Here is a 23,087-nt window from a genome sequence, read left to right as displayed (position 1 = left end):
GTATGGACCCTTCAGACCAAATGGAAAAGCAAGCTTTTAGCCCCTGTGAAGTACATACCACCTCTGTGACACGGCTCTGGAAGAAAAGATTCCTAAAAATGAGAGAATAGGCACAAGAACCTGAGTTTGACATTTGTGACAGGTAAGAAAAGATCAGCGTTGACATAGTTTCTTTCCCACAAAGTTCTTAACTTCTTTTCTCAAGTGTCATAATAGAAAGAGATGCCAAATTTGTGAAACTAGTTATTTGCCATGACATGAAATTATACAAAATATGACAACGAAATTTCTGAACCCTTTAGCTGTTTGGATTTCTTCCTGGGGTATAGTCTTACAGATATAGATCATTATGCTATGTCTTGTCACAGCTATTGTGCTTTATTTGAATCATTTTGTTAATGAGGGAGTCTGAAATAGCTTTGCTGTGTCAAAAGACTTTGAAGTAATTAAGAGCATTTAGAGTAGAATGGAAGAGTTCTACTCTAAAGGGACCTACAAAGATCATTGAGTCCCAGCAGCCTGACCACTTCAGAGTTGGCCAAAAGTTAAAGAATGTTGTTGAGGGTTTTGTCCAAATGCCTTTTGAGCACTGACAGGCATGGGGCATCAACCACCTCACTAGGAAGCCTCTTTTCCAGTGCTTGAGACTGAACGAGATGGTGCCGTGGCTCATGAGCTACGGCTATGAGAGGCTGCTTCTGGTCATCAGATGTACCTGCTCCATCGACATCTGCAGAAGGGTTTGCACAACTCACTGGACCAGTAGGTAGGGCACAACATGACAGTAGTAAGTGAGCCCTAGGGATCCCAAAATGCACGTTTGCAATACAAAAAAAAAAAAAAAAGGTGTTAGGATAAAGGGATTTGTCATAAACTTTATCAATCATGAGATTTTCCAGTTTTCACTGTTGTTGTTTCTCAGTCTCTCTGTGGCTTGCTCTTTTTGCCTTACTGCCAGAACGTGGTACTGCAACTGTTGGACTTTCTCTGTTAACCTGAGTATCTGAATCTAAATTAGATATGTTACTATTATATATATATATATAATCTTATAGATGGTATACATTATAGTAATATATAGTAACATATATTGTATACATAGTAATATTACAGTAATAATAGGTTGCTTTTTGCTTTTCCTCTGCTTACTCTGGACAAGCTCAGCAAATATGTAGTATATTTTCTAATTTCTCAAGAGGTCAATTTGTACGAGTAAAATATGAGTAAAAACTGTAAATGTTGTGGCTCTGGAGAACAAGCGTGGGGGAGGTAGCTGACTTTTTCTCCTCTGATCTTTAATGTGCAAATCGAAGTTTATCTGCCACATACTTTGGTCTTGAATATAGAGCTAGAACTACTCATTTATCAGGATGTATGATGCCATGCTGATGGTGCTTGATAATTTTTTTATAAAGAGTTTGCATGATGAAAGGCAGAAGAAAAGATACCTTGAAAAAATGTTGTTCACTTCTACTATCATCAACATAACGATAAACATTTTAGATACTGTCAACCTTGTTAGGCTACTAGATGCCTCTATTGAGATATACATAAAAAATACTTAAATAAGAGGCAAATGGAGGATGTGATTTCCCACAGAAACTTTTCATAAACGAATACTTAGTATTCCCACCCCTGAAAATCAAGGAAAATTCAGCCTTATTTATTTTGCAACTCATATAGCTTAGGCTGATGATATTTGTGGGCTTTCAGTAGCTTTTGCTTGAGAAGTGTTTCCTGGCTTCCACTCTTTCTATATAATTTGGCACGTGGTAAATATAGTTATATGTAGACTGAGGTGTTTTTGAAACATGCTGGTGCTTGACAGTCCGTTCAGTATTGCAGAAAGTTTAATTTGTTCAATTCTTCGATGTATTTCTGCATAATTTTGTTAGCATGCTAAGTGTATGTTCCTGTGCAGTTTGCTGATGTACAAGTGTCCCCAGAGCCCTTCCCCGTGTTTAGTTGTACTTGAATTGTCCTATGTTAATCTCCCATGATTCCAGCATTTGTTTCCTAGACTTACAGTATCTGCTGTAAGTAGTAATTTTAAGGTAGGGAAAGGCTTAAAGTAAGCTTTCGTTTGGTCAGTGGCCCTTCCGTAACTGTTTCTAGGTCTGCTCTAAAATTGTTTAAGGCTTGATGAAGGCAGAAAATTATAGGGACTAGGGCTGAGCATTGCGTAAGTGTTGATCAGAATCTTACTAAAAAGGATCTGATGTATGTAGAAGTTACAGCAGTTTATGAAATATCTTTTAAAACCTCTGTTTAGATGGTCTCAACCCTGAAAGCTCACTTCTATTTAAATGAGGGTCATGGCCAGATGAGATCTACAGACAAACATTTCTGGTGTAGCTTCCACCAAACCCAGCTGCTCAGCAGGGATGAAGGTGGAAGGGTAACCCCCTTAGCTCTTCAGCCAAGGTCCAGAGGGGTTGACCTAAAGATCTGAAGCACGTACTTGAGCTTCTCCATGGGACTTCATCTGAAGCAGAGCAAGAGACTTTCCTCTGATCCCCAGTGGAGAGAATTGGGTGGGTGGTAGCTGTCAGCGGATGGGAAGTGGTGGTTGTCTGGAGACCAACAATTAACTGTCTCCTAACTACCTCGTATTACAGCTACAAGCCTGTATTCTGTTCTGTAGTCTTATTCAGTCCTTGTCTAGCTTCCTGGGCCTTCTAGAGAGTGCCTAACACAATTCCTGTTCTCACTTTCCTGGATTGGCTTCTGCTCATTTTTGGTGAGGTCAAAAAGACAATTAGTTGGTAATGGCTTTTTTAAAGTTTTGATATGCTTTGACTATTTCATCTCCCATGACTTCTTTGGAAAGCTTTTGTCTTGAAAGCCACTTAAAAAATGTTTTTTTCTTTCTTTTTTTTTTTCTTTTTTGAATAAAACAGATCATAGATTTTCAAACACTCCCTGGTAATGAATTGTTGGAGTCTGTTCTACTTGGCTAGCTGGGCTCCATATGGTGTGGTATTTTGTCTGTCATTAGCCAGATAACTTATTGCAGCCTCTGTATTTCTAAACATCCTCATCTGTTTAAAGAAAATCTTTCTAAACTGTAAATCAGCTTTTAAAAATACGTACACAGTGGTGCACAAAGGTGGCTCTCAGTGGTAGGTTATCAGATTGCAGCCATTAGTTTCTTTTTTTTTTTCTTTCTGTGCTTGGGGAGGGTCTCCGTAACTGCGATTCACTTACGGTTTAATTGATACTCTGATGTGTCTGAGTGCTTCCCCCCCGACCTTGTTTTGTCATGTCTCAGCAGTGCGTTGCATATATGACAGGCTCTTAGTAAACTTCATGGCGGGGACAGCTTTTGCAGAAAAGAACAACAAATCCTCCAGTGCAAATGCGAAGTGAAAGAAGGATGAAGAACAATATTAGAGGAGAACCCTTTGGGAAACTACTCACCAAAAATGTTATATTAAAATCAATACTGGGGCTCGACCTTTTTGTGGTACTGTATATTTTAAAGCTTACTATTGATTTCTGTTTTAATAACATGCTTATTATAGTTTACTGGTACAGGTCTGCAGAACATAAAGGAAAATAAAATGGTTTATTTAGAATATTCATTTTATATTTTACTGAGACTTTAATTTATGAAGAACATATTAATTTATTTTCAGTTCATATGGGTAGTGCATTAAATGTGACGAAAAATTTTTGAAGTAGATTTTTTTTTCATCCTAAACGATTCTATTTTCTGAGGTAATTAGCTATGTCAAATTGGGAGAGTGGCTTTCTCTCCCAGTATTCTTCCCACAGGGGACAAAAAGCTACTTTGTTAGTCAGAAAATAGTTATAATCTAGTATTCTGCCACAGGGGCCTCTTGATAGTGTGAAAGTGTGAAAACAGTCAGGAAAATTGTCTCGTCCCTACTGCTGACAGTAGGATAGAAAGCTGGAAATACTTCCATGAAATAGCAAAAGTGAATAGAATTGTTTCAGCTTCTGCTAGGTCAGGAATAAGAATTTTATGTGTTCTGACATGAGTGACCATACTGTTTATAAAAAGCAGCTGAAGTTGGTAATTGAGTTTTAGGAACACAGGCATTGTCACAACAGGCCTGTGCCGGAGGCTTGCCGCCTCAGGTAGGCCTTTCTCTGACAGGGTCTCCGTGAAGTACTGCAGTGGCTCAAGCACTGTTTAAAAATACTGTTGAGAGAAATTGTTTGTAGACCAAAGTTTCTTCATCAGTGTTGTCATTCCTGGATGGAAAAAAAAAAAAAGATACTGGTATAAGAAGCTCTATGTGTGAAGTAAAGCTCAGCTGTCAGCACTGCCACATCTATGTTGCCTGTGGAGAGTTGTGCTTTGTTCATACACCTTCATACAGTGTGACTTGTCCTCAATGGATGTTTAGCCTTTTTCTAATATAATATTCAGTGTAATAGGGAAATTTGAGAGAACAAAACTTGCTCATTTTTAGTTACAAACAGGACTTTGGAAGCGAAGCCCTAAATTTCATATAATCTGGAAAGGCTGGCTAACACGATGGCTAGAAGGGGTCTCCCATCTCTGAATGTGACATGCATGTATGTGCAACTCACGTTCATTATTTGAAGATGTATAGTTGCACACTAGAGAGAGGACTTAAAATAGCAGCTGGATAGGATTGTCGAGTAAGCTTTTATAGAGTGGGACATCTGATAACACGGCAATGTGGTGAGGGCTGTTTGCTTACCGGAACAAAATATACAAGTTTGATGTGTGTGACTGTTTACAAAACAAAACAAAAACAACAAACCGAAACAAAAAAAAAAACATTTGCTTTGACTGTCCAAAGGGCCAGTTCAGCCTCAGGGCTGGGGAGCACTCAAGGAGAAAGAGACAGATTTTGGCATCGCTTCTACAGGTTGAGTTCCTCCTGTTCTCCCTTCCTGGCCATGCTCTTCTCCCCTCTCACAGCAGAAGTACCCCACGCCCTGTCTGACACCCAGCAAAGGATTCAGAAGTGAATTTATTCTTCTATGGGTGTAATGTTATTGAGGTCTGGAGGTTTTATGGGATAACAGTGCTCTGCCAGAGGAAAAGAAGGAATGGGCAGTGTCAGGCTGGGTCAAGATCCTTTGCATTTGAGGGAGAAGTAACGAAATGCGAAGATGCTTGATGTTTAGGCACAGATTGACCTGTAAAACACTACTACGGTCAGGTGAGGTATTGTAACTGATCCCTCTTCCAACAGCCAACTGTTGAAGATATAATTTTATAATGGGGGTGAAGTCACCTGAATGGGATTGCATGGCACCTTCTGTTTTTTATAGTCTTAAAAGTTTAGCACATGATCTTACCTGCAAAATGCTTGGGAAACAAAAATGTTTGCAGCCATGCTGCTTAGAAGGATGCAGGTTTGGAGATACCAGCCTGCTAGAGGAGCCCCTTTTGTTTTCCTTGTTGTTTTCTGGGAAGAAAAAACAGTATTTGGCTATGGTCAGGTTACTCTCCAAGATTCTGTTATTGGTCTTACTCTTAATACTGTTACGTCTGGTGCTCAGGATATGCAGGGATGAATCTTGGAGACAGGAAGTGAAAATTGAAGAAAGCAGCGCTATAATTCACTCCTACCTTTATAAACCCCCATTTTCAAGGGATTATTTTTCACTTTGATTTTCAAACTTGGCATCTCAGCTGACAATGGTATACGAAGCTTCATCTTGATAAGTTTATTTCTCAGGGAGATTGGAAAATGACTTGAAGCCAGTGAGTTTATTTGGAGAGAGCATCAACAAAAATAACACTGCTTCATAGTTTTATAGTTTTAGATTCAAGGAGGGAGGAGGGAAACTATTCCCCCATGGCAATTTAAAACAAATCTTTGCTTTCAAACTGCTGAGCTCTTTCATTTTGAAAAGTAGCAAATAAGTAGACATAGAAAAGAAATACTTAAAAAAAAAAAAAAGGTAACTACCCCTTCACTTTAATGGAGAATTAATGTTGTCATAATTTCATGACTGCCTTTGCAGATCCCAAGAGGAGTGATATTAAATTGGAAAGTAATTTCAACTGGAGTTATGAGAATATCAAGAAAAGTCTCAACTAAATACTTATACAAATTATGTAAAACAGTTTTACTATTCTGACTTAGGTTCTCTGCATGCCTCTGGCATAAAGGTAGAAATTTGTTCATCTATTTTGTCTTTATATAAAACTGATTTATATGCACATATTTTAAAAACAGTGGCCATATGAAGTATAATTAAACCCCTCTGTTTAAACAGCCTTCCCTTCCTCCTGCTCAACCACCTCTGTCCTCCCCTAGAGAAGGAAGACAACCTACAAAACACCAAGCACCCTGAGAAAAAAAAAAGTTAACCCAGCCAACTTAGGTAAGGCATCAGCACACCGACAGGAGTTAGTGTCCATCTTGCACTAGGTATTAACAAGCTGTCTGTGGAAGTCTTGTTGATAAATTGAAGAGCTGTATATAATTACAAGTCTTGAAATTAGTGTCTTTGATCTCTTGATCAAGCACTGGCACATAAAATAACATGGCCATTAGCAAAGATTTTCAATTGACAGATGTTATGCTGAGGCTGGAGGGCAGCTGGGAAAAGGAAATGAATGAAATGTTCAGCTGAATGTTATTGCTTGAACCTCGTTGTTACGGGTGATTTTAGAAGTACAGCATTGAAGCAGAGGGAGGATGATCGAGAGAACAGAGAAATGGTTAAGCAGGTAAGGTGGAACATAGTTTTATTTTACCAAGATAAATTGTGCAGAGTAGGTTGGTGTTCTCCTGGGTTGTATAACAAGCTAAAGAAGGATAGCAAACCAGACTTCCTACTGTAAAGCAAAACACTCAGTGTTTCGCTGTCTCGGATATTAATACCAGACAGAAAAATGCCTGAAACTAATCCCAGAACTGTAACATTACTTGTGACTGACCAAAGACAAGATTGTAATGGGACATACTGGAGGGAGGGATTGACATAGTATTGAAAGTTTGTGTTGTTTAGGGATCAATTTGGTAATTACCACCACTTTGCTGCTTTCAGTATATTTTCTATATATTTTTTGGAAATGTATTTTCAATATATTTTCCAATGAGTGATCCACAGACTTCATGTATGTGTAGGGTCAGCATTAAGGAGGGACAGGTCATTGTGAGGAAGAAATGCCTATGAACTAGAGTAGTGGAGTCTCTGTTAAAAATAATAATATGAAGTATGAGCACAGGAAAGTAACAGTAATTACTATGAGACCATACTAAAATCTCCAAAAAGAAAAAGATGTGTGAAACAGATGATGAACACATTTGTTTTTGTTATATTAATTCCCAAGATCCAGAGCAGCTGCCAACTCTCTTCGGAGGACAAAAAAACCTCCTAGTTCATATCCTGAGCGTGTAACGTGGCCTCTCTCATTGTCTCTTCTTCCTTCTGTTTCTGCATTTTAACTTGGCTCTGAGCTGTTGGAAATTGCCTGGCTTCTGTGGCCAGTCAGCTGGGATGGTTTCGGTCATACTGGTAAGTGCCTGGCTGCCCGTTGCTCGTATGGCCCTGGGGGAAGCCAGATACCAGGTATGTTGGGTTTGAATGCGAAAGGCTCAAATTTTGCGGTCTGCTGGTGTGTAGCACAAATTGCCTTACTCAACATTGTTTTGTGGGACAGGGAAGGGGAACACTTCTGGCACCTGAGGTCTCTCCTTCCACACACCGTCCCCATTAGAGCTTTTGATGATTTGCAGCGAATTTGTGATAAGAATTTTGATTGTGAATCTTGTGGTCTATAGAGAGTACAGCAATTTTGATCGACGTATTCCCACTTGAATAGTTTTGGACTAAGTGGCCATCAAGTGATTGCAGATCAGGATTTGATGACCTGCATCTTCGCTTTCTTTGATTTTATAATGCCATGTTTTTATAGCTTTAGCATTTTTCCTTTGCCTTGCTTCATTTCTACTTTACCGGTCCTAATTGTCTCTTATTTAATAAAATCTGTTTAGTATGGAGAGGTCTCAAAAACCACTTGGGTGGAACATAATTTTGGGAAGTTGTATTCCAATCTTAAATTTAGCAGAGGCTTCTGTTCTCCTATGGATGTTTTTTAGTAATGGTTTGGGTTCTTCTCCCTTCCCGCAACAGGGCAGTGCATAATTTATAATACAATTCACATATAATGTCACCAAAAGAACACAGTAAAATAGAGAAAAAAACACAACATTTTGCCTATCTGTGACAAATGGGCAGTAGATAATGCAAAAATTGAAGGTAAAAGGTTTGCTTTGTACAACATGGGTATGTGGTGCAGAAGAATGATGTTTCCTGTGAACTTTTGCATAAACTGAAACAGAGATGAGTTTTTCTTAAATGTGTAAATAATGCTGGGAAGTCTCTTCAATTCAAGCAGAACTTTTTCGTCTTGTCATTCTGAGACTTCAGTAGAGAAAAAGGCATTGCCAGTGATTTCTGTGATTCAGGTAATTTATTTTTCATATCACTGGCCTTAACCAAGTTTTGTAGGAGCAGATGAGCATTAGATAAGTAATGTATCTGAATTTGCAGCCAGGTGAATTTGAGTAAGAGAAATATCCATTTCACACTTCCCAGTTTAAGTTTAGGTTAAAGGTTTTCCTGATTTCTCGAGCATCTTTTCAAATCCCTTGTCAGCAACAGTGATTTTCAACAACATTCGTGTAGCACATTCAGTATGCATTCATTAAATATTGAAAGTCAGTGCTGGGAAACATTATTCATTCATTAATATTGCATCGTGGCCTAAACTGCATTGTTCAAAACATTTTTGGATGTTATGCAAGTCTGTCAGAATGCATTAACATTCTTGGTTGCGTCAAGCTAGGAAAAAAAAAAAACAAACACACAAACAAACAATGAACGGTTTCCACTGTAAATCCATTGTACTCTTATTTTTAGTTAGTGTAAGCTTTCTGAAGTCTCAGTGTAAGGAAATATACAGATACACTTTTTCAATGCTGAAGTGTTGGAGTTTTGTGTCTTTTTACATGGACTTCATACATCAGAATAATTTCCAGTTTTTAAGACCAACACCTCTTCAGATTTTCCTACATTCTGTAGAGCAAAGGACTCTGATTTTCCCAGTAGTGGACTTTGAAACAGGAAATATTTTGATTTTGGTTGGCTGGAGGTAATGAAAAATGACACGGGTCACGCTTCGGACTTGAGTGAGTTTATCTTGGATCACCACGAATCCATCAGATTGTGTAACTTGGAGCTGTAATAAAGATATAACAACTGGCAAGTAATCATTTCCCTGAAAAGTAACAAAAAGAAAATGTTTAATCTTTGATAGAGTAATAAATTTTCAATATCTGGAAATAAGAAGGGCTGAAAATGATACATCGCTGTATTTGCTTTTAATATTGTATTGTTTGCCAGTTTTGGACTTCCCATGCATTGTGGATTAGTTTGGAATAAAGCACGTAGTGGCCATCAGAGCTCAAGACTCACAAAGCGGGTGTTTTTCTTTTCTTGTTTTGCTCTTTAGCATTTTCTCAGTGTTGTTGTTGTTGTCCATGAATTAAAAGGTGCTTTTTCATTAGTGATAATGTTTAATGTCTGCAGGTGTTTTTCAAGAATGACAGAAATGGATATTTCGAAGTAAACAATTGAGCGACTTCTTCTGGATTGAGGCTTAAATTATTCATCTTGTTAGTGTGGCTAACGTGGTTCATGCTGTGCAAGATTACAGTGCCATGTCGTAAATTCAGATGGTATAATTAACAGTTTTATTTTCCTGAACCCATTTTCAAAATGGATCTGAAAAGGATAAAAGGACGGAAGTTTTATTTCTTTTCAGAGTTTGTTTCTTAAAACGAGATTACAGGAAATGTACCACTTGTCCCATTAGAGAGCCTTCAGGCTTCGTTGTTGGTTTCTTAAATTCCTGCTTCTGCTTCACAATGGTTGGGAAGTTTGACTTCATTTTTTATTTTTGTGGACTCTGTATGATAGCTGCCTGTTATTCATTTTAAGTCACTACTCAATTCAGCATTTTTTTTGCTGGTATACACTCATGAAAGTTGCATTTAATAACCCTAGTTCTGTTTGAGTAGAAATAGCTAAGCTGATCTTTGAGGTCCCTTCCTATCCAAACCATTCTATGATACGTACAGAAAGTTTGAAAGCTTGAGAATTAAAATAGCTGCTTTCTCCATAAGATTTTAAATATATATTTATTCTATTTATTTCTTAATATGCATTCATTTAGGCAAATTTGCTTTCCCTCTACTGTCAACTGCAGTAAATGGCTGATATGCACCAAGCAATTGGGATTTCATGTCCCGTGGTGGTTGTGATGGTCACCGATAACTGATGGTGTGGTTGGGTGCTAGCTGGTCCCACCTGCAGCCTGTTCTGGTGACAGTGTGCGGGACAGCAGCACTGCTGTGATATTCCAGTGGTTTTTCCTTCTGGACAAGTCAGAACCTCCAGAAATAAGTTTTCCTTTCGGAGGAGTGGGGTAAGCATTTCAGGCTGTCTTACCATGCTCTGACAAGTCTGGTGTATTCACATGTGGGTTCTGTTACTAGCATGTAGCGTGTTCATAATTAGTTGAAAAGCTATGTAATAAATGCCAGCCACCTGGAATATTACAATCACTGCTTTTATAGAAAAAAAAAAAAGAAGATTGATTAAAAAAAAGAGGAATGCAGAAACCAAAAGATTATTCTGCTAAATCCAGGTATTCCCACTTTGGCTTTGGTCTGAAGATAAGCTCAAAGGAGAGGGTTAGGACAGATGTTTTGGCCATGTGTAACTTCTCATTTTTTGCCTCAGTCTCTCCTGCCCAGCCTCACAAAATCTAAATGTAAGAACAAATTGGCTTGGGTATATGTGAGCAGCTGTCAGAAATCTTACTTACCTGTTGCCTGGTGCAGGATCGCTCCTTGAGAATAATGTAAAAGGTTTAATGTTGGGCTTGAACAGAATCTGATTTAGATGGAGTGTCCTGTAAACATTGTTTTGATTAAAAAGACCTCAGGAATAAAGCAGTCAAAAAATATGGTAGGACTTAAATACGATAACTAAAAATATCCAAGTTCTTATTATGCTTCTGTTTGTTCTGAGATCCATAAATCTTTGGTGAATGTTATATCAGAACTTACCTAGCCTCCTGCAGTTTCTTCCATTTCTATTCTTTTTGTGTGTGTGTTTTTTTTTTTGCTTGTGACAGGAATGCTCAGTCATCCTCCTGTCTGTTTTTTGAGGAAAACCCAAACTTCATCTATTTAGGTCTGCGCCTTGTGTTCAGTAATTTTGATGCATGAAGTGGTGTCCTGCTCAGAGTGGCTAGGAGTGGTATTGTCTCCAATGAGATGGGAATTACTTGAATTTAGGAATTTTCCCTAAAGGGATCTTGAATCAAGTGTTTCATTCAGATGGGTAAGCTTTGTAGCTGTCATAGTATTCATTTGCAAAGGAAATTCAATCATTTTTTCTCCTCTAGCTAAGCTCCTAAGTCCAGTCTTTAAAAGCAATAAGAGCCTCAGGCAGAGCAGAAAAAATTTATTTTCTGCTTTGGGGTAAGCAGGATATTTGCAGTGTTGTCTATGGGTACAAAGGCGTTTCCCGTTTTAGCCAGGACAGCTCCTTTTCTTGTGACAAAAGCTTTTAGTTCATGGGGTCATATAATTAAACATTTTGTCTATCAGCAGATCTCTGGACAGATGGAAAAGTCTCTTTAATGGATACCAAAATGCAGTGTGAAAATCACCAGCAAAAGGAAGACTAGGGGAAGTGTGTACCCACTCACGGTGAAGTGGGACAGAGTTCCAGTGACAAAGGACAGAAAATAGGCTGAGATACTCTGTGCAGCCTTCATCTATAAGAAAGACAACTTTCAGGAATCCCAGCACCTTGAGATCAGTGGGAAGGGAGCACTCATGACTTACTCATGGAGAAGGATGATCAGGTTAGGATGTTACACAAACTGGATGTAGATAAGTTCATGGGGACTGGCACGTTGCACCCACAGGTGTGAGGGAGCTGACTTAGATCATTGCGAGGCCAACTCTTTTTGAAAGGTCATGGTGGTCAGAAGAGGTTCCTGAAGAAGGTAGGAAAGCACATGGCACTTCGATTTTCAAGAAGGGTGAGCAGGGAGATCTGAGGACTGTGCCAAAAAGCAATGGAAACAAACTGAAAAGCATGAAATTCCACATGAACACAGGGAAATACAGTGGAGCAGGTCGCCCAAAGACAACATGAAGTCTCCATCCGTGGAGATAACCAAAACCCAACTGGAGACCTTCCTGGGCGTCCTGCTCTGCCTGACCCTGCTTGAGCAGGGAGGTTGGGCAAGATGATTACAGAGGTCTGTCTGCTGTCAAAAGGCAGGAACTTCTGCTTTCTGTGTATATAATTGTATGCAGTGAAATAGTTCAGAACATGAAATACTGCCAAATGTTAATCCAAACCTGAGCATGTAGAGGTTCTTGTTAATACTCTACGTACTTTTAAATATCCCTATGGAAAAGCGATAGCATTGCATGCTTTATTTGATTAAATCAGTTGCTGTAACTAGATAGCTGTACACTTGAAACAGTATTTCATAATTATTTAGAGTATTTTGTTCAAACTATCAACTTTGCAGAAAAATGTACAGCAAGCAACCTTCTCTGCTGTTTCAGCAGCTTTTTTTTAAAGCACTTTCTGTGTAAATGATCAGTGTAATGCATAATGTCTTTTGTCTGTTAACTGGAGCTTTCCGCTTAAATGTGAGAACCATTATATTGAGCCTTTAATTTTGTTGTAATTAAAAATGTCATTTTAAGTGGTCTATTTATGTGGAATTCTTGGAATAGTGGACGGTACTGACACGTTGCGCTATTTAATTGCCTATAAATTGCAGATACTGATTTATTTATTTATTTATTTTACTTTTGGCTAGGTAATAATATAATTTATTATTGTAGATTTAGCTGATGTTTGCCTTCACTCAGCAGCAGCAGCATGCTGAATGCCAGCAAAATGAATTTGTAATGTCAAGGAAGGAAACTACTGTAAGTTGATGCAAGCAAATGTTTGAGATCAGAAGATAGCTGCCTTGTGTTTGTTTCATTAAGCTCTTACGAGCCACCCAATTATGTAACTCAAATAAATGAAAATTACTTCAAAATCCTACTTCTTCTTTTAAAACTCCAGTGAATTTAAATCAGTTGTGATGGGCATATAGGACATTTTTGTGGATAAAAGTTGCCCAAAGTGGAAGAAGTGTCGTGGATGCTTCAGGAAGTTAGCTAATTATATTTTATTTCGTAGGTACAGCGAGATACATCTCTGATCGCAAGAATGAGGATTTGAGTAGATAGGAAAGACTTAATATTTTTGCTTTAAGGCACTGTTATGTGCAAGTCAGCCTTGGATGTTTCTGAAGAATAGAAAATGAGTACCTTTTTGGCGTAAACTGTTTAAAATTTCTCCATGAAATAGGTATCTTTCTTTCATAGTGGAATGCCACCCCAAGCAGAAAAAAATGATGGCAAAATATTTGCTGTGCTGCTTTCTTTCTCTGAGATAGCCTCAGTGTCTTGATCTAAAAGTTTGATAAAACTCCTCCTTAATATACAGAAGAGGTCATAATGAGAACTGCTAAAAGTCAAGTGGAACTTTCTTTACTCTGGTATGTCTTAAACTAGATTTTTATTTCTTTTTTTTTTCCTCCCCATTTGCAAAGAAAGGTTTTTTTGGGGAGACCAGGAGGTAATCCAGACAGCTCTGGAACTGTTGAAGTAAAATCGGTGGCAAAGATATCACAAAGGTGGAAGAGAAGACCTGTTACAGATTGCGAAAGGAATGGAAAGTGAGACAAAACACATCTTTATTAAAGGGAGAAGGTGACAACATATAATTAGATATATTTTTTTTCCCTGTAACAACATAGCTGCAACATAGCTTTTAAACAGTAGGTTAAAAAGTAGGCATAATCTCTTTGACTTAAAATAATTGTCAATTTTAGAAAATAACTGGTTAAACTGGAGGCTTGTGGACAATGACAGATGGAGATTGTTAGGCTAGTAGGTGGTTTGTAATGGGATTTCTCAGCAGTCTTGGAAGTGAAGTTAATATTTTTATTTCTCTGAGATGTTTATGGTACTACATTTAGTGATAATATTATAAAAGAAAGATTAAAGGATCATGTCAGGAAATAAATGACTGACAACTACTAAGTGTTATGAAAGTGTAAGGTAGATCTGCTAACAAACTAACAAAGACGTTGGCATTGTAAATCTGCTAACTAGAAACAGCACAGAGTAAAAGCTTGCGAAGTATTAGTTAATCACCACAGTGATTGTACGATTTACAAAGCAAATGATTTGTCTAACACGTTTTTGCTTTCATACAGTAGGAGATGGAGAGAGAAATACCCTTGCCAGTGTAAGAGCCGTGCTGAGGTCTCTGGAAATATAGCATGATGTTTTGGACCAGCTGCAGGGAAGAGCCAATGGGCTGATCAAGGAAACAAGGATTTCCTATGTAAGGCTAAAATGTGGACTTTATTTTCATGGGACAGCAAGCCAAACTGTTGTCTTAAGATCTTTGGTAAAACCTTGTTGGTCCCAAAATGAATGTGTTTAAATGGGGGCAACCATAAAGTCAGCTGGGAAATTGCAAAAATATTCCTAGTCTCTGGAATCTGCAACAGTCTTTCAGGTCCAATAAGGGCAGTAATAAGTTTTTTTTTATTATTGTATTTTCTCTTTTGATGAAGTTGATCAGTTTATGCAAAGCATTTCCGTGGCTTACCTGCAAAACTGGAAACTACCCGATGACCCAGGGAATACTTAAGAGTTTTCTGCTTGGATATTTACACTGATAGTGTTATATTTTTATACCGTTTTGAGTGCATTTATAAGAGACATCAAAAAATTGCATTTCTAAGGAAAAAGGGTGGTCTGTGACTAAGAAAACTGCGTTTGTGTGAACTGTTACAAACACCACAGATAAGATCTTCACTTTTTGATGTAGATATTTCATATCCTCATTATTGCTATTAATGAGGTAGGCGATGTTTAATGTTCTTTTAATCTTCAGGTACTTGCAAAGAACACATCACTTACTGTTTAGTAGTAATTTCTTCACTTTACATGCCTAGTGGTGGAAAAGGAGGCAAGGGGGATAGTAACTTATTAAAATCCAATAATGCATTACTGCTGGAGATAGGAATTGGAAGTCAGGGTCTATCCCTGTACTCCCACCACTTACCTTATTGCAGTAGGTTCCATGACAGACTGGTCTATTAAGGATGGTGAGATGTGATTACTGACACAGGATGGCACAGAATCCTTTTTCTGAGTTTCTAGTACGTGGTGTGCTTGGAAACCAGCAATTTGCAGGATCAGGTGGGTTGTACAGCTTTGGCAGGCGTTTTCTGGGAGCCAGCTTTGGGAGTCCTGTCCCCAGCCCTTCCAGCTGTTCATGGCCAAGACTATTTTCAAAATGAAAATAACTACGATACAGGATGAGATACGTGAGCTGATTTTAAATGGACTAGCTCAGGTCAAGTCTTGCTGTGAGTTCTCTGCTCGCATGAAACCAGTGTTACGCATCCATCCCTCCTGTCGCTCGTGTGGACGTACCCACAGCTGTGTCATTGTCTGTTAATTCAGTGGGATGGCCGTTTCTGATGAAAAGCTGCTCCACAGCTCACGGTAAGGTGGGAAATCAGGTGACACGCGTACAGAGGTGAGATTCTGGGTCACCATCTTGGAGCAAGTGTGCAGCAAAGGGAGTGCAGAGTTTGGGCAAAAGCAGAAAAGAAGAGCCTGTCCCTCTGTAGTGTACTTAGCAGGGAAGCTGAATGTAGCAGCAGTCGGGTTAAGCCATCAAAGGGTTTATCTTGACATTGGGAACCTGTTAGTTTTGAGTGTTAGGGAAGCTGACTTTCTTCTTTTTGTAAGAGTGGTTAAGAGGAGACCTCACTAAGGTTGGTAATTCCAGGGGCAAGACTCAATGAGCTCCTGACAAAAACGGGAGTAATTTCTAAGAATTAGATGTAGCCATCTAAGTACTTTTTTAATTTTGGAGAGTTTGTAATGTGGAAGCCTCCAGCAGCTTTTTCAGATATTATCTGATTTCATGTACTTTAATTACTCTGCTAGGTACAATATACATAACGAAGAGATGGATTTTTAGGGGGAAAGCATCTGTGGGAAGTAAAATCCATAAAGGATGAGGAAGGAGCTTCCTGCAGTCTCTGGAAACACAGAGTGCTTTCTCTGTTGTCTCTTACAAGAAAAAGCTGCCAAGACTTCTATTTTGACACTTTTTTTCTTTTTAGACAAAACATTATTTCTCCAATGGAAAAGACAAGCAGAATGTTTTGACTGCAGCATTGATTGTGTGAATGATTTGATACACCAATGCTGCTGGAATAATTTGGGGGACCTTGGGAAATCACTTAATGGAATTTGGTCCATGGCTGCATAATCTGACTTTTTGCTGGAGTAATTGAAGATGCTGCTTAATAAACTTTTTATAAAGACTCCCAGTTGGTTGCTGCATTTCAGAGGGTTGTGTCTGAGCACAGAAGTAATACATCTTGTAATTGTCTTTTTCCTCCCCACCCCACTCAAAAATTTTCCCTGGGGAAGAATCTAATGTACTGTAATGCTAGTACCTTTTACAAAGTGACCCTACTCATTATGATTTGTTCTCTGAAGCTCCCTTGACAATGTATAAATGCACCGAGAATCCTTAAGCTTCCTTTCCTCCACTTTTTGAAAGTGTATTTGAAAACCTATGTGATAGTGCCATTACTATTCCGAGTTCCCTAATGCTGGCGCTGTGCTCGGTGTCACAACATGTGCTCAGTAGAAATGTTTTATTAGCTAACCAATTTATATCTATCTATTTTTAATAAAAATATGATACGGTGTGCTTACAGAGAGTACTCTAGGAAAGATTTACCTGCTCTATGGAACCTGCTTTGGCAGGGGGGTTGGACCTGATGATCTCCTGAGGTCCCTTCCAACCCCTGCAATTCTGTGATTTCTAGTAAATGTATGGTTTTGTGACATGCAAATGGTGAGAGTTTTCTGCTTTAGCTGTGTTAACTCTGTTGCAACAAGTTCAGTAGCTCTTTCCTTCTCATCCTCACTGATTTCTGGGGAAGGTTTATTATGGTTGTTGGGTATTTTTGCAGCTTGGTAGATACACGCAGTATTTGGGTTTGTGGTTTGTCCACAGATCAGAAAACATTATCCCATTGCAGAAAAGAATGGAAATTTTACCTGGAAGTTAGGTGGGGAGAAAGAGTTTCCTTGAAAAAAGATTACTTAAAACAAGCAAGACCAATACCCTCCTACAAACAGAGCTCTGTGCATATCCTTGGTACTTAAGAGATACATTTGCATAGTCTTGACTGAGTTGTCTTTTATATGATTTAATAAATACTGTTACTAAGATGTGTGGAGTTTGCATATTCCGTTTTTAATACTAATCTGAAATAAACTTGTGGCATTTGTACTGAATTCATATTCAGCTGTCTTAAGACTCCTGTAATTTCAGCGACTACTTTTGAAGTGGCTGTGCTTATAGCTTTTTAAAATACATTTGGAATATAACCTTTCAATCTAAATTTCCCTCCCGCTCCTGTAGGTTGAAGCAAGAACAAGCGTATGTACGTGATGAGTTTGGCAAAATTCTGGACCGAGAAAGGATTTCTTCAAATGAGCACTTGACTCGAGCCATTCTTCGAGAGAGAGCTGCCACAGAAGAGGAGCGGCAGAAGGCACAACGCTTTGTGAGTTCAAAAAACTTACGTAGAAGTCTTGGATTTTTAAACAAGCATATCTTCAGGCATATCTTTCAAGCTATTAGTAGAAGAAGAAACCGTATCTTGCCTTGTTATTTTTCTTTTCCTTACTACTAAATTCTATATTTTACTGTTTGCAAATTTCCCTGTCCTAAGAACAGCTGAATAAAAAGAACCAAACGTTTCTGAAGGTTGCAAATATAACACATCTCCTTGTTGTAGGGGGTAATATTGAAGCCTTTTTCTGTTTTCAGTTGAAGAGTAATATGATTGTTTAGGTCTATTTAAAAATCGGGTTATTGAATGTTAAGAAGATACAGAATATGAGATGCTCTTCTAGAAATTAATTGCTTCATATCGGAAGGGAATCCATAATATTCCTGGCTAGAAGCCTGGCTAACAATAGGGATTCAAAAAGTACAACTTTGAAGTCTCTTTTGTTCTAGAAAACAAAAAGAATTGTCTAACTTTTGATTGTCTCAAATCTTGGAACCGGCTTAGTGAAAAATTCTGTATCAAAGACTCCCATTTCATTAGAGCTGACGTATAAAGACTTGGTGACAAGGAAGTTGTAAAATACAGCTGGCTGTTTTCTTTTGAAAATTGACAATATATATTTCAGCCCATTTCAAATGTCTGGCAGATTTATAGCTTCCTATATAGCAGTTGCTTGCTGTATTGAGTCTTCTTTGTAACAAGAATCATTCTCTGAGGTATGAATATCAGTTCTTAGATTTTTTTTAATATTTTTTTGTAGAAATTAGTGGAGTATAAACGGTAAACAAATTGATCTTCCCAAGAAAAGAGTTTCATGTCATTTATGTGAGCATTCCTTTTAAAATAAATGGGGTTATTTATGACAACATCTATATGAATATGTTTGCCCCTCGGTATCTGAAATGAAATCAGACTTTTCTAAGACTTACTGGTTGGTAATGCAGCAAACTAGTCACTTCAATAGTTTTATCTGTGCTCTGTAAATACAAATCTATCACCTACATCGTCACAGAATTGCGGAATGGTTGAAGTTGGAAGGGACCCAGAGCACATCACTCAGGACCGTGTCCAGATGCCTTTTGAGCATCTCCAGGGATGGAGACTTGAAAACCTCTCTGGGCAACCTGTTAACAGTGCTCAGTAAAATCACTTATGTATCTTACCTGAGTGTAAGTGTCTTCTGCAGACATTTCTCAACGTTTTTTTTAGACCTCTAACGGTGTTGTTGTTGTTGAAGAATAACTATATGGCAGACAGTTACTTTTTTCTCATTTTTAAATATAGGAACAAAGGAAAATGGAGAGTAATTATGAAAAAGAAACAGTCTTAGTCTTATGCCTTAAACCCTTGGTTTGTTAATGTCATGCAGTATGGATGAGGATTTTGTGCCTCAGCCTAATGAAGTACTGAAGATTTATACTAGAGAATATTATTTGCATGAGTTACCAGGGGTTTACCATCTTTGTGCTTTTGAGAATCGTGTTATGCCTTTCTCATCAGCCTAATGCTCAATTTCATATTGATACTGATATCATATTCATATCAATATCCATAGATTTCATATTATGACTATGAAACTGGTATACTCAGCCTTTAAATCAAATTTATTGATAATTTTCACTTATTCCAGAATATTTAAGCTAGAACCACCAAAATGAAGCAATCAGGAATTGCCATTAACTAATTTGGGGCATTATCAGCTTGAGGAGCATTGTTTCAAGGTGTGTGCTGTTAATGCATATGGAGGTGGGCTTGGAGAAAGAATGTACAGATGGTGCTAATGAAACAAAGCAAATGCCTTAAAATGTTACAGGATGTCCTTTTGCATGGAATTGTAGAGTGACTGGCTGTCTTTCAAGGGAAAAACACCACAGCCTGGCATTTTAGGGAGCTGTCTACCAAAACTGTGCCTTTTCAATCTATGAAATTGCCTTGAGATTCTTTTGTGAAGATCCCTATGTTCTTCTACTGCTTTTTTTTTTTGTTTGTTTCTACCATAATTTATAAACAGCAGAATATATTTTTTCAATATATCAGACTTGAATTTATAAAATTTGTAACATGGGGATGTATCTATGTGCACCATTTGTCAGGTAGGGTGAATAATCCCGTGTGCTGGTTAACTGCTGGAGTAGGTTGATATTTTATGTAGCCTGGATTTGATTGCATCTGTCAGACAAAAAAGTATTGGAGGAAAAAGTAGTGTTTTGGAAATGTCAATAGCATTATCTACAGAGTTAATTCCTTTGCCACTAAATTGTTTAAACAGCGCACAGGAAAAGATATTATGGCTATAAAGGAAGAATATTTTTTATAAAGGCTGCTAATTCAGTTTTAATAATCAGACATGACATTGTTAGATTGAAGGAATATTTCCCATTCTTAAACCATTTTAATACCAGCTGCTGCTTATAGGTTTGGACAGAGGAAACTTTTAAGTGTCAGCACACCAAAAGTTAATACTAACTTTTCATACAAATGAAGGAAATTGATACAAATGAAGCTAAAATGGACAGCTAAGACAGTAAAAGCTTTGCAGGTGACAAGAAGTAGAGAGAAATGTCATTTGTCTCTTTAAGCAAAAGTATTCCACTTGTCAAGAAAAAGAAATCTAAAGGAAGTCAGCAGAGCTTGAACAGCAAGGTAAGGCAAGGGAGTGCACCCTTAAAGCAATCTGAAACAATTTTTAAGCAAGCAGAATGAGGAAGATCATGACACTTGCTAGGCTAAGTGTTAAAAAACAACCCCCCAAAACCCAGGTATGACAGGTAAGATTTTAAAGAACGTTTAAGAAAAGGTATAAAAATTAACATGGATATGTGTGTGCAATCCCACAGCCTCTGTGGAATAGAAATCCTACGAAAGACTGTAGGGCCAAGAGATGACTGTGGAATACCTGTAGTGCTTGGAAGAGATGAAACCACAGCAGCGAAATACCCTGAATTAATTCTTCCACGTGTCTCTTGAAAGTGGAGGAGCATCGGAAAGTTCCCATGCTGGAACTTTTCTTTGCAGAGATCTCCTCGGATGAGGTCTCAGATCTGAAGATTCAGTAGAAAATTTTAATGGCAGTTGACAGTTTCACCAATAATAGCTCTTCAGGCCTGGGTGATAGTCATAAAGGCTTTGAAAGAAACTTGGTGATGATAGATGAGCTAATGATAGCTGAACTGCTTATGTGCTGTGTAAGCTCTTGCAGAGAGCTCCCTTGGTACAAGTGGACTGGAAAGTGGCTGATGGGATGTCAGCTTCTTTAAAAATGATTCTGGGGGAGATCCAGAGATATGCAAACCAGTAGTTCTGATGATTATACCAACCAAGGTAGAAATTCAAATTTAGAGTAGAATTTGCAGACCCTTCAGTGCACCGTGTGCTTGAGAACTGTGAGTAGCAGTGCAGCACATCAAAAAATACTTCTTTCTTCCACACCCGTAGCGTGTATACTTACAGTGTGATATTTTTTTTTGCCTATCCTTCTTAAAGGAGGACTTTATGATGACTTGAGGCTTTTATTTCAGTCTGAGCATAAAGAATTTTGGTACCAGCGTGATGCTCTCTGGCAAGGACTGATGCAGTCGAGGATCCCAGTCTTCTGAGTGCTCCAAGAGTACTGGTATTAGGTTTTACTCGCCCAGGCAGCAGACCCATCCTCCTTTACACTACTTACGATTGAGATCTTTGCTGCACATCTGAAAGTTGTGGGTAGTTGAGCCAGGCAGAGTCTTGCTGAGTGGCTTTAAATGTGGGAGCTTTGCCATAAATAGCTTATTGATGTTCCATCACTTGAGTCATTACGAGAGTTGGGGTGAGACACAGAGAACATGGAGTGAAAAATCAATAGTTATCCAAAGTGCAGAGGACCTGTTGTATTTCCATCTCCTTATAATGACCTGGAGTTTACTGTTAACATGTTTACTTCACTGTCTGGACTGAAACGAGCTGTCATTAAGACCCTATATGTTAGAAAATGGTTTTATTGAGCTGCCAATGACATTAAAGTCTCATTTCCCTTTGAAGAGGCACAGAAATATTGTTCTGTTCATTTGCTGTAACCATAACATTAAAATTTGATTATTGCTATCATTAGAAATCTGTATCCATACTAATATAATTACATACATTTCCCCGTGTATTGTTCCAGGCTTTCATTGAAGTACCTGTTAGAGAATGAAGTCTGTTGTGGCAGAGGGTTTTTTTTTTGTTTTGTTTTGTAAATCATTTTCCATACAAGAAAGTCTATTAATAAATTCTGTGATCAAAAAATCAATGTAGTAGAAGTATCCTTATATTAAAAAGCAGTTTTTGCACCTTAGGTGAATGTGGTAATCAGATTATTGGAAATTTGAGGTGTATAATTCTTCTTTTACTTTTCTGAGCGCTGAAATCAATAGACAAAATGCATTCCTTGATATATTAGAGCTGAAACATGTTGAGTTATGTTAGGAGTGAATTTGACCTATTGTCATAATTGAATACATATTGTTAAAATAGAGTGTTTCGCTCTTCTGTGTCTCAACTGTTTAGATGTTTTCCCTATCATCCTTGGGTGGTTGGTCCAAATCACTAGGTCCATGTGCTATGCACTGACCTTTCCTTTAGTGTTGCATTTATTTTTCCCCGTCCTCAATTCATTAGCTTTGTCAAGAGGAGGTCCTCTATTTTCCATAAGCAGATTATATGCTGACCCTTCCTGCTCTTTCCAAACAGTCCTGTGCTAACCGTATTTTAAGGATGACTTCACTAGAAAATACCAGGGGGAAAAATTACTAAACGAGTTAAGGCATTAGTTCTCAAGAGAAAAGAAGTCTGTTTACAAACCTGCAGTATTTATTACATACCTCATTTAGCTCATTCATCATTTTAATAGAAAAATGAATCTTTTTAGATGATTCTGAAATAATTTGAGGTAAACTACATAGCCTGAGGCAAAACATGATTGCTTACTGTAGAGAGGACCAAGCTGTTTCTGAAAAATACAGTGTGATTGGTGACTGTAACTTACAATTTATCATTGTGAAAATATTAAAGGCTCGCATTTGAAAATTAGACTTAAGGTTTGGAAACAACATGGTACAAAATTAAATCTAGCAATAGTCCTTTTGTCTCTTGTTCTGCAGTTTTTATAATGTAGAAGTATCTGTACTTCTGGAAAGCAGGTATCTGTGCAGATTTACTCATAAGGTTTCTTTCAGGTTTATGTACGTGGTTCTTTGTTGCCAAGTGCTGTTCTCCTTGCCATTTAGAAATCGCTGTTTTATTGCAGCAAACGGTCTTTTTGCATTAGTAGTCTGGTGACACGGACAAAAGTCATCTGTTAGGCTTTGTTCTTTCCTGCTGTAGA

General features: G+C 38.0%; 1 protein-coding gene across 2 annotated transcripts in view; it reads left to right on the top strand.

Annotated features, from left to right (window-relative positions):
• Positions 1 to 23,087, top strand: part of CHCHD3 (coiled-coil-helix-coiled-coil-helix domain containing 3) — a 148,044-nt gene that overhangs the window by 29,715 nt on the left and 95,242 nt on the right. For both annotated transcript variants that reach the window (XM_068670113.1, XM_068670112.1), the window contains exon 4: positions 17,593 to 17,737. In XM_068670113.1, coding sequence (XP_068526214.1) covers positions 17,593 to 17,737 — 145 coding nt within the window. The remainder of the gene's footprint in view (positions 1 to 17,592; positions 17,738 to 23,087) is intronic.

The sequence above is a fragment of the Anas acuta genome, chromosome 1 (assembly GCF_963932015.1).
Source record: "Anas acuta chromosome 1, bAnaAcu1.1, whole genome shotgun sequence".
NCBI lineage: Eukaryota > Metazoa > Chordata > Aves > Anseriformes > Anatidae > Anas > Anas acuta.
Note: the sequence above shows the minus strand (reverse complement) of the source record. Positions and strands in the feature narration are given on the sequence as shown.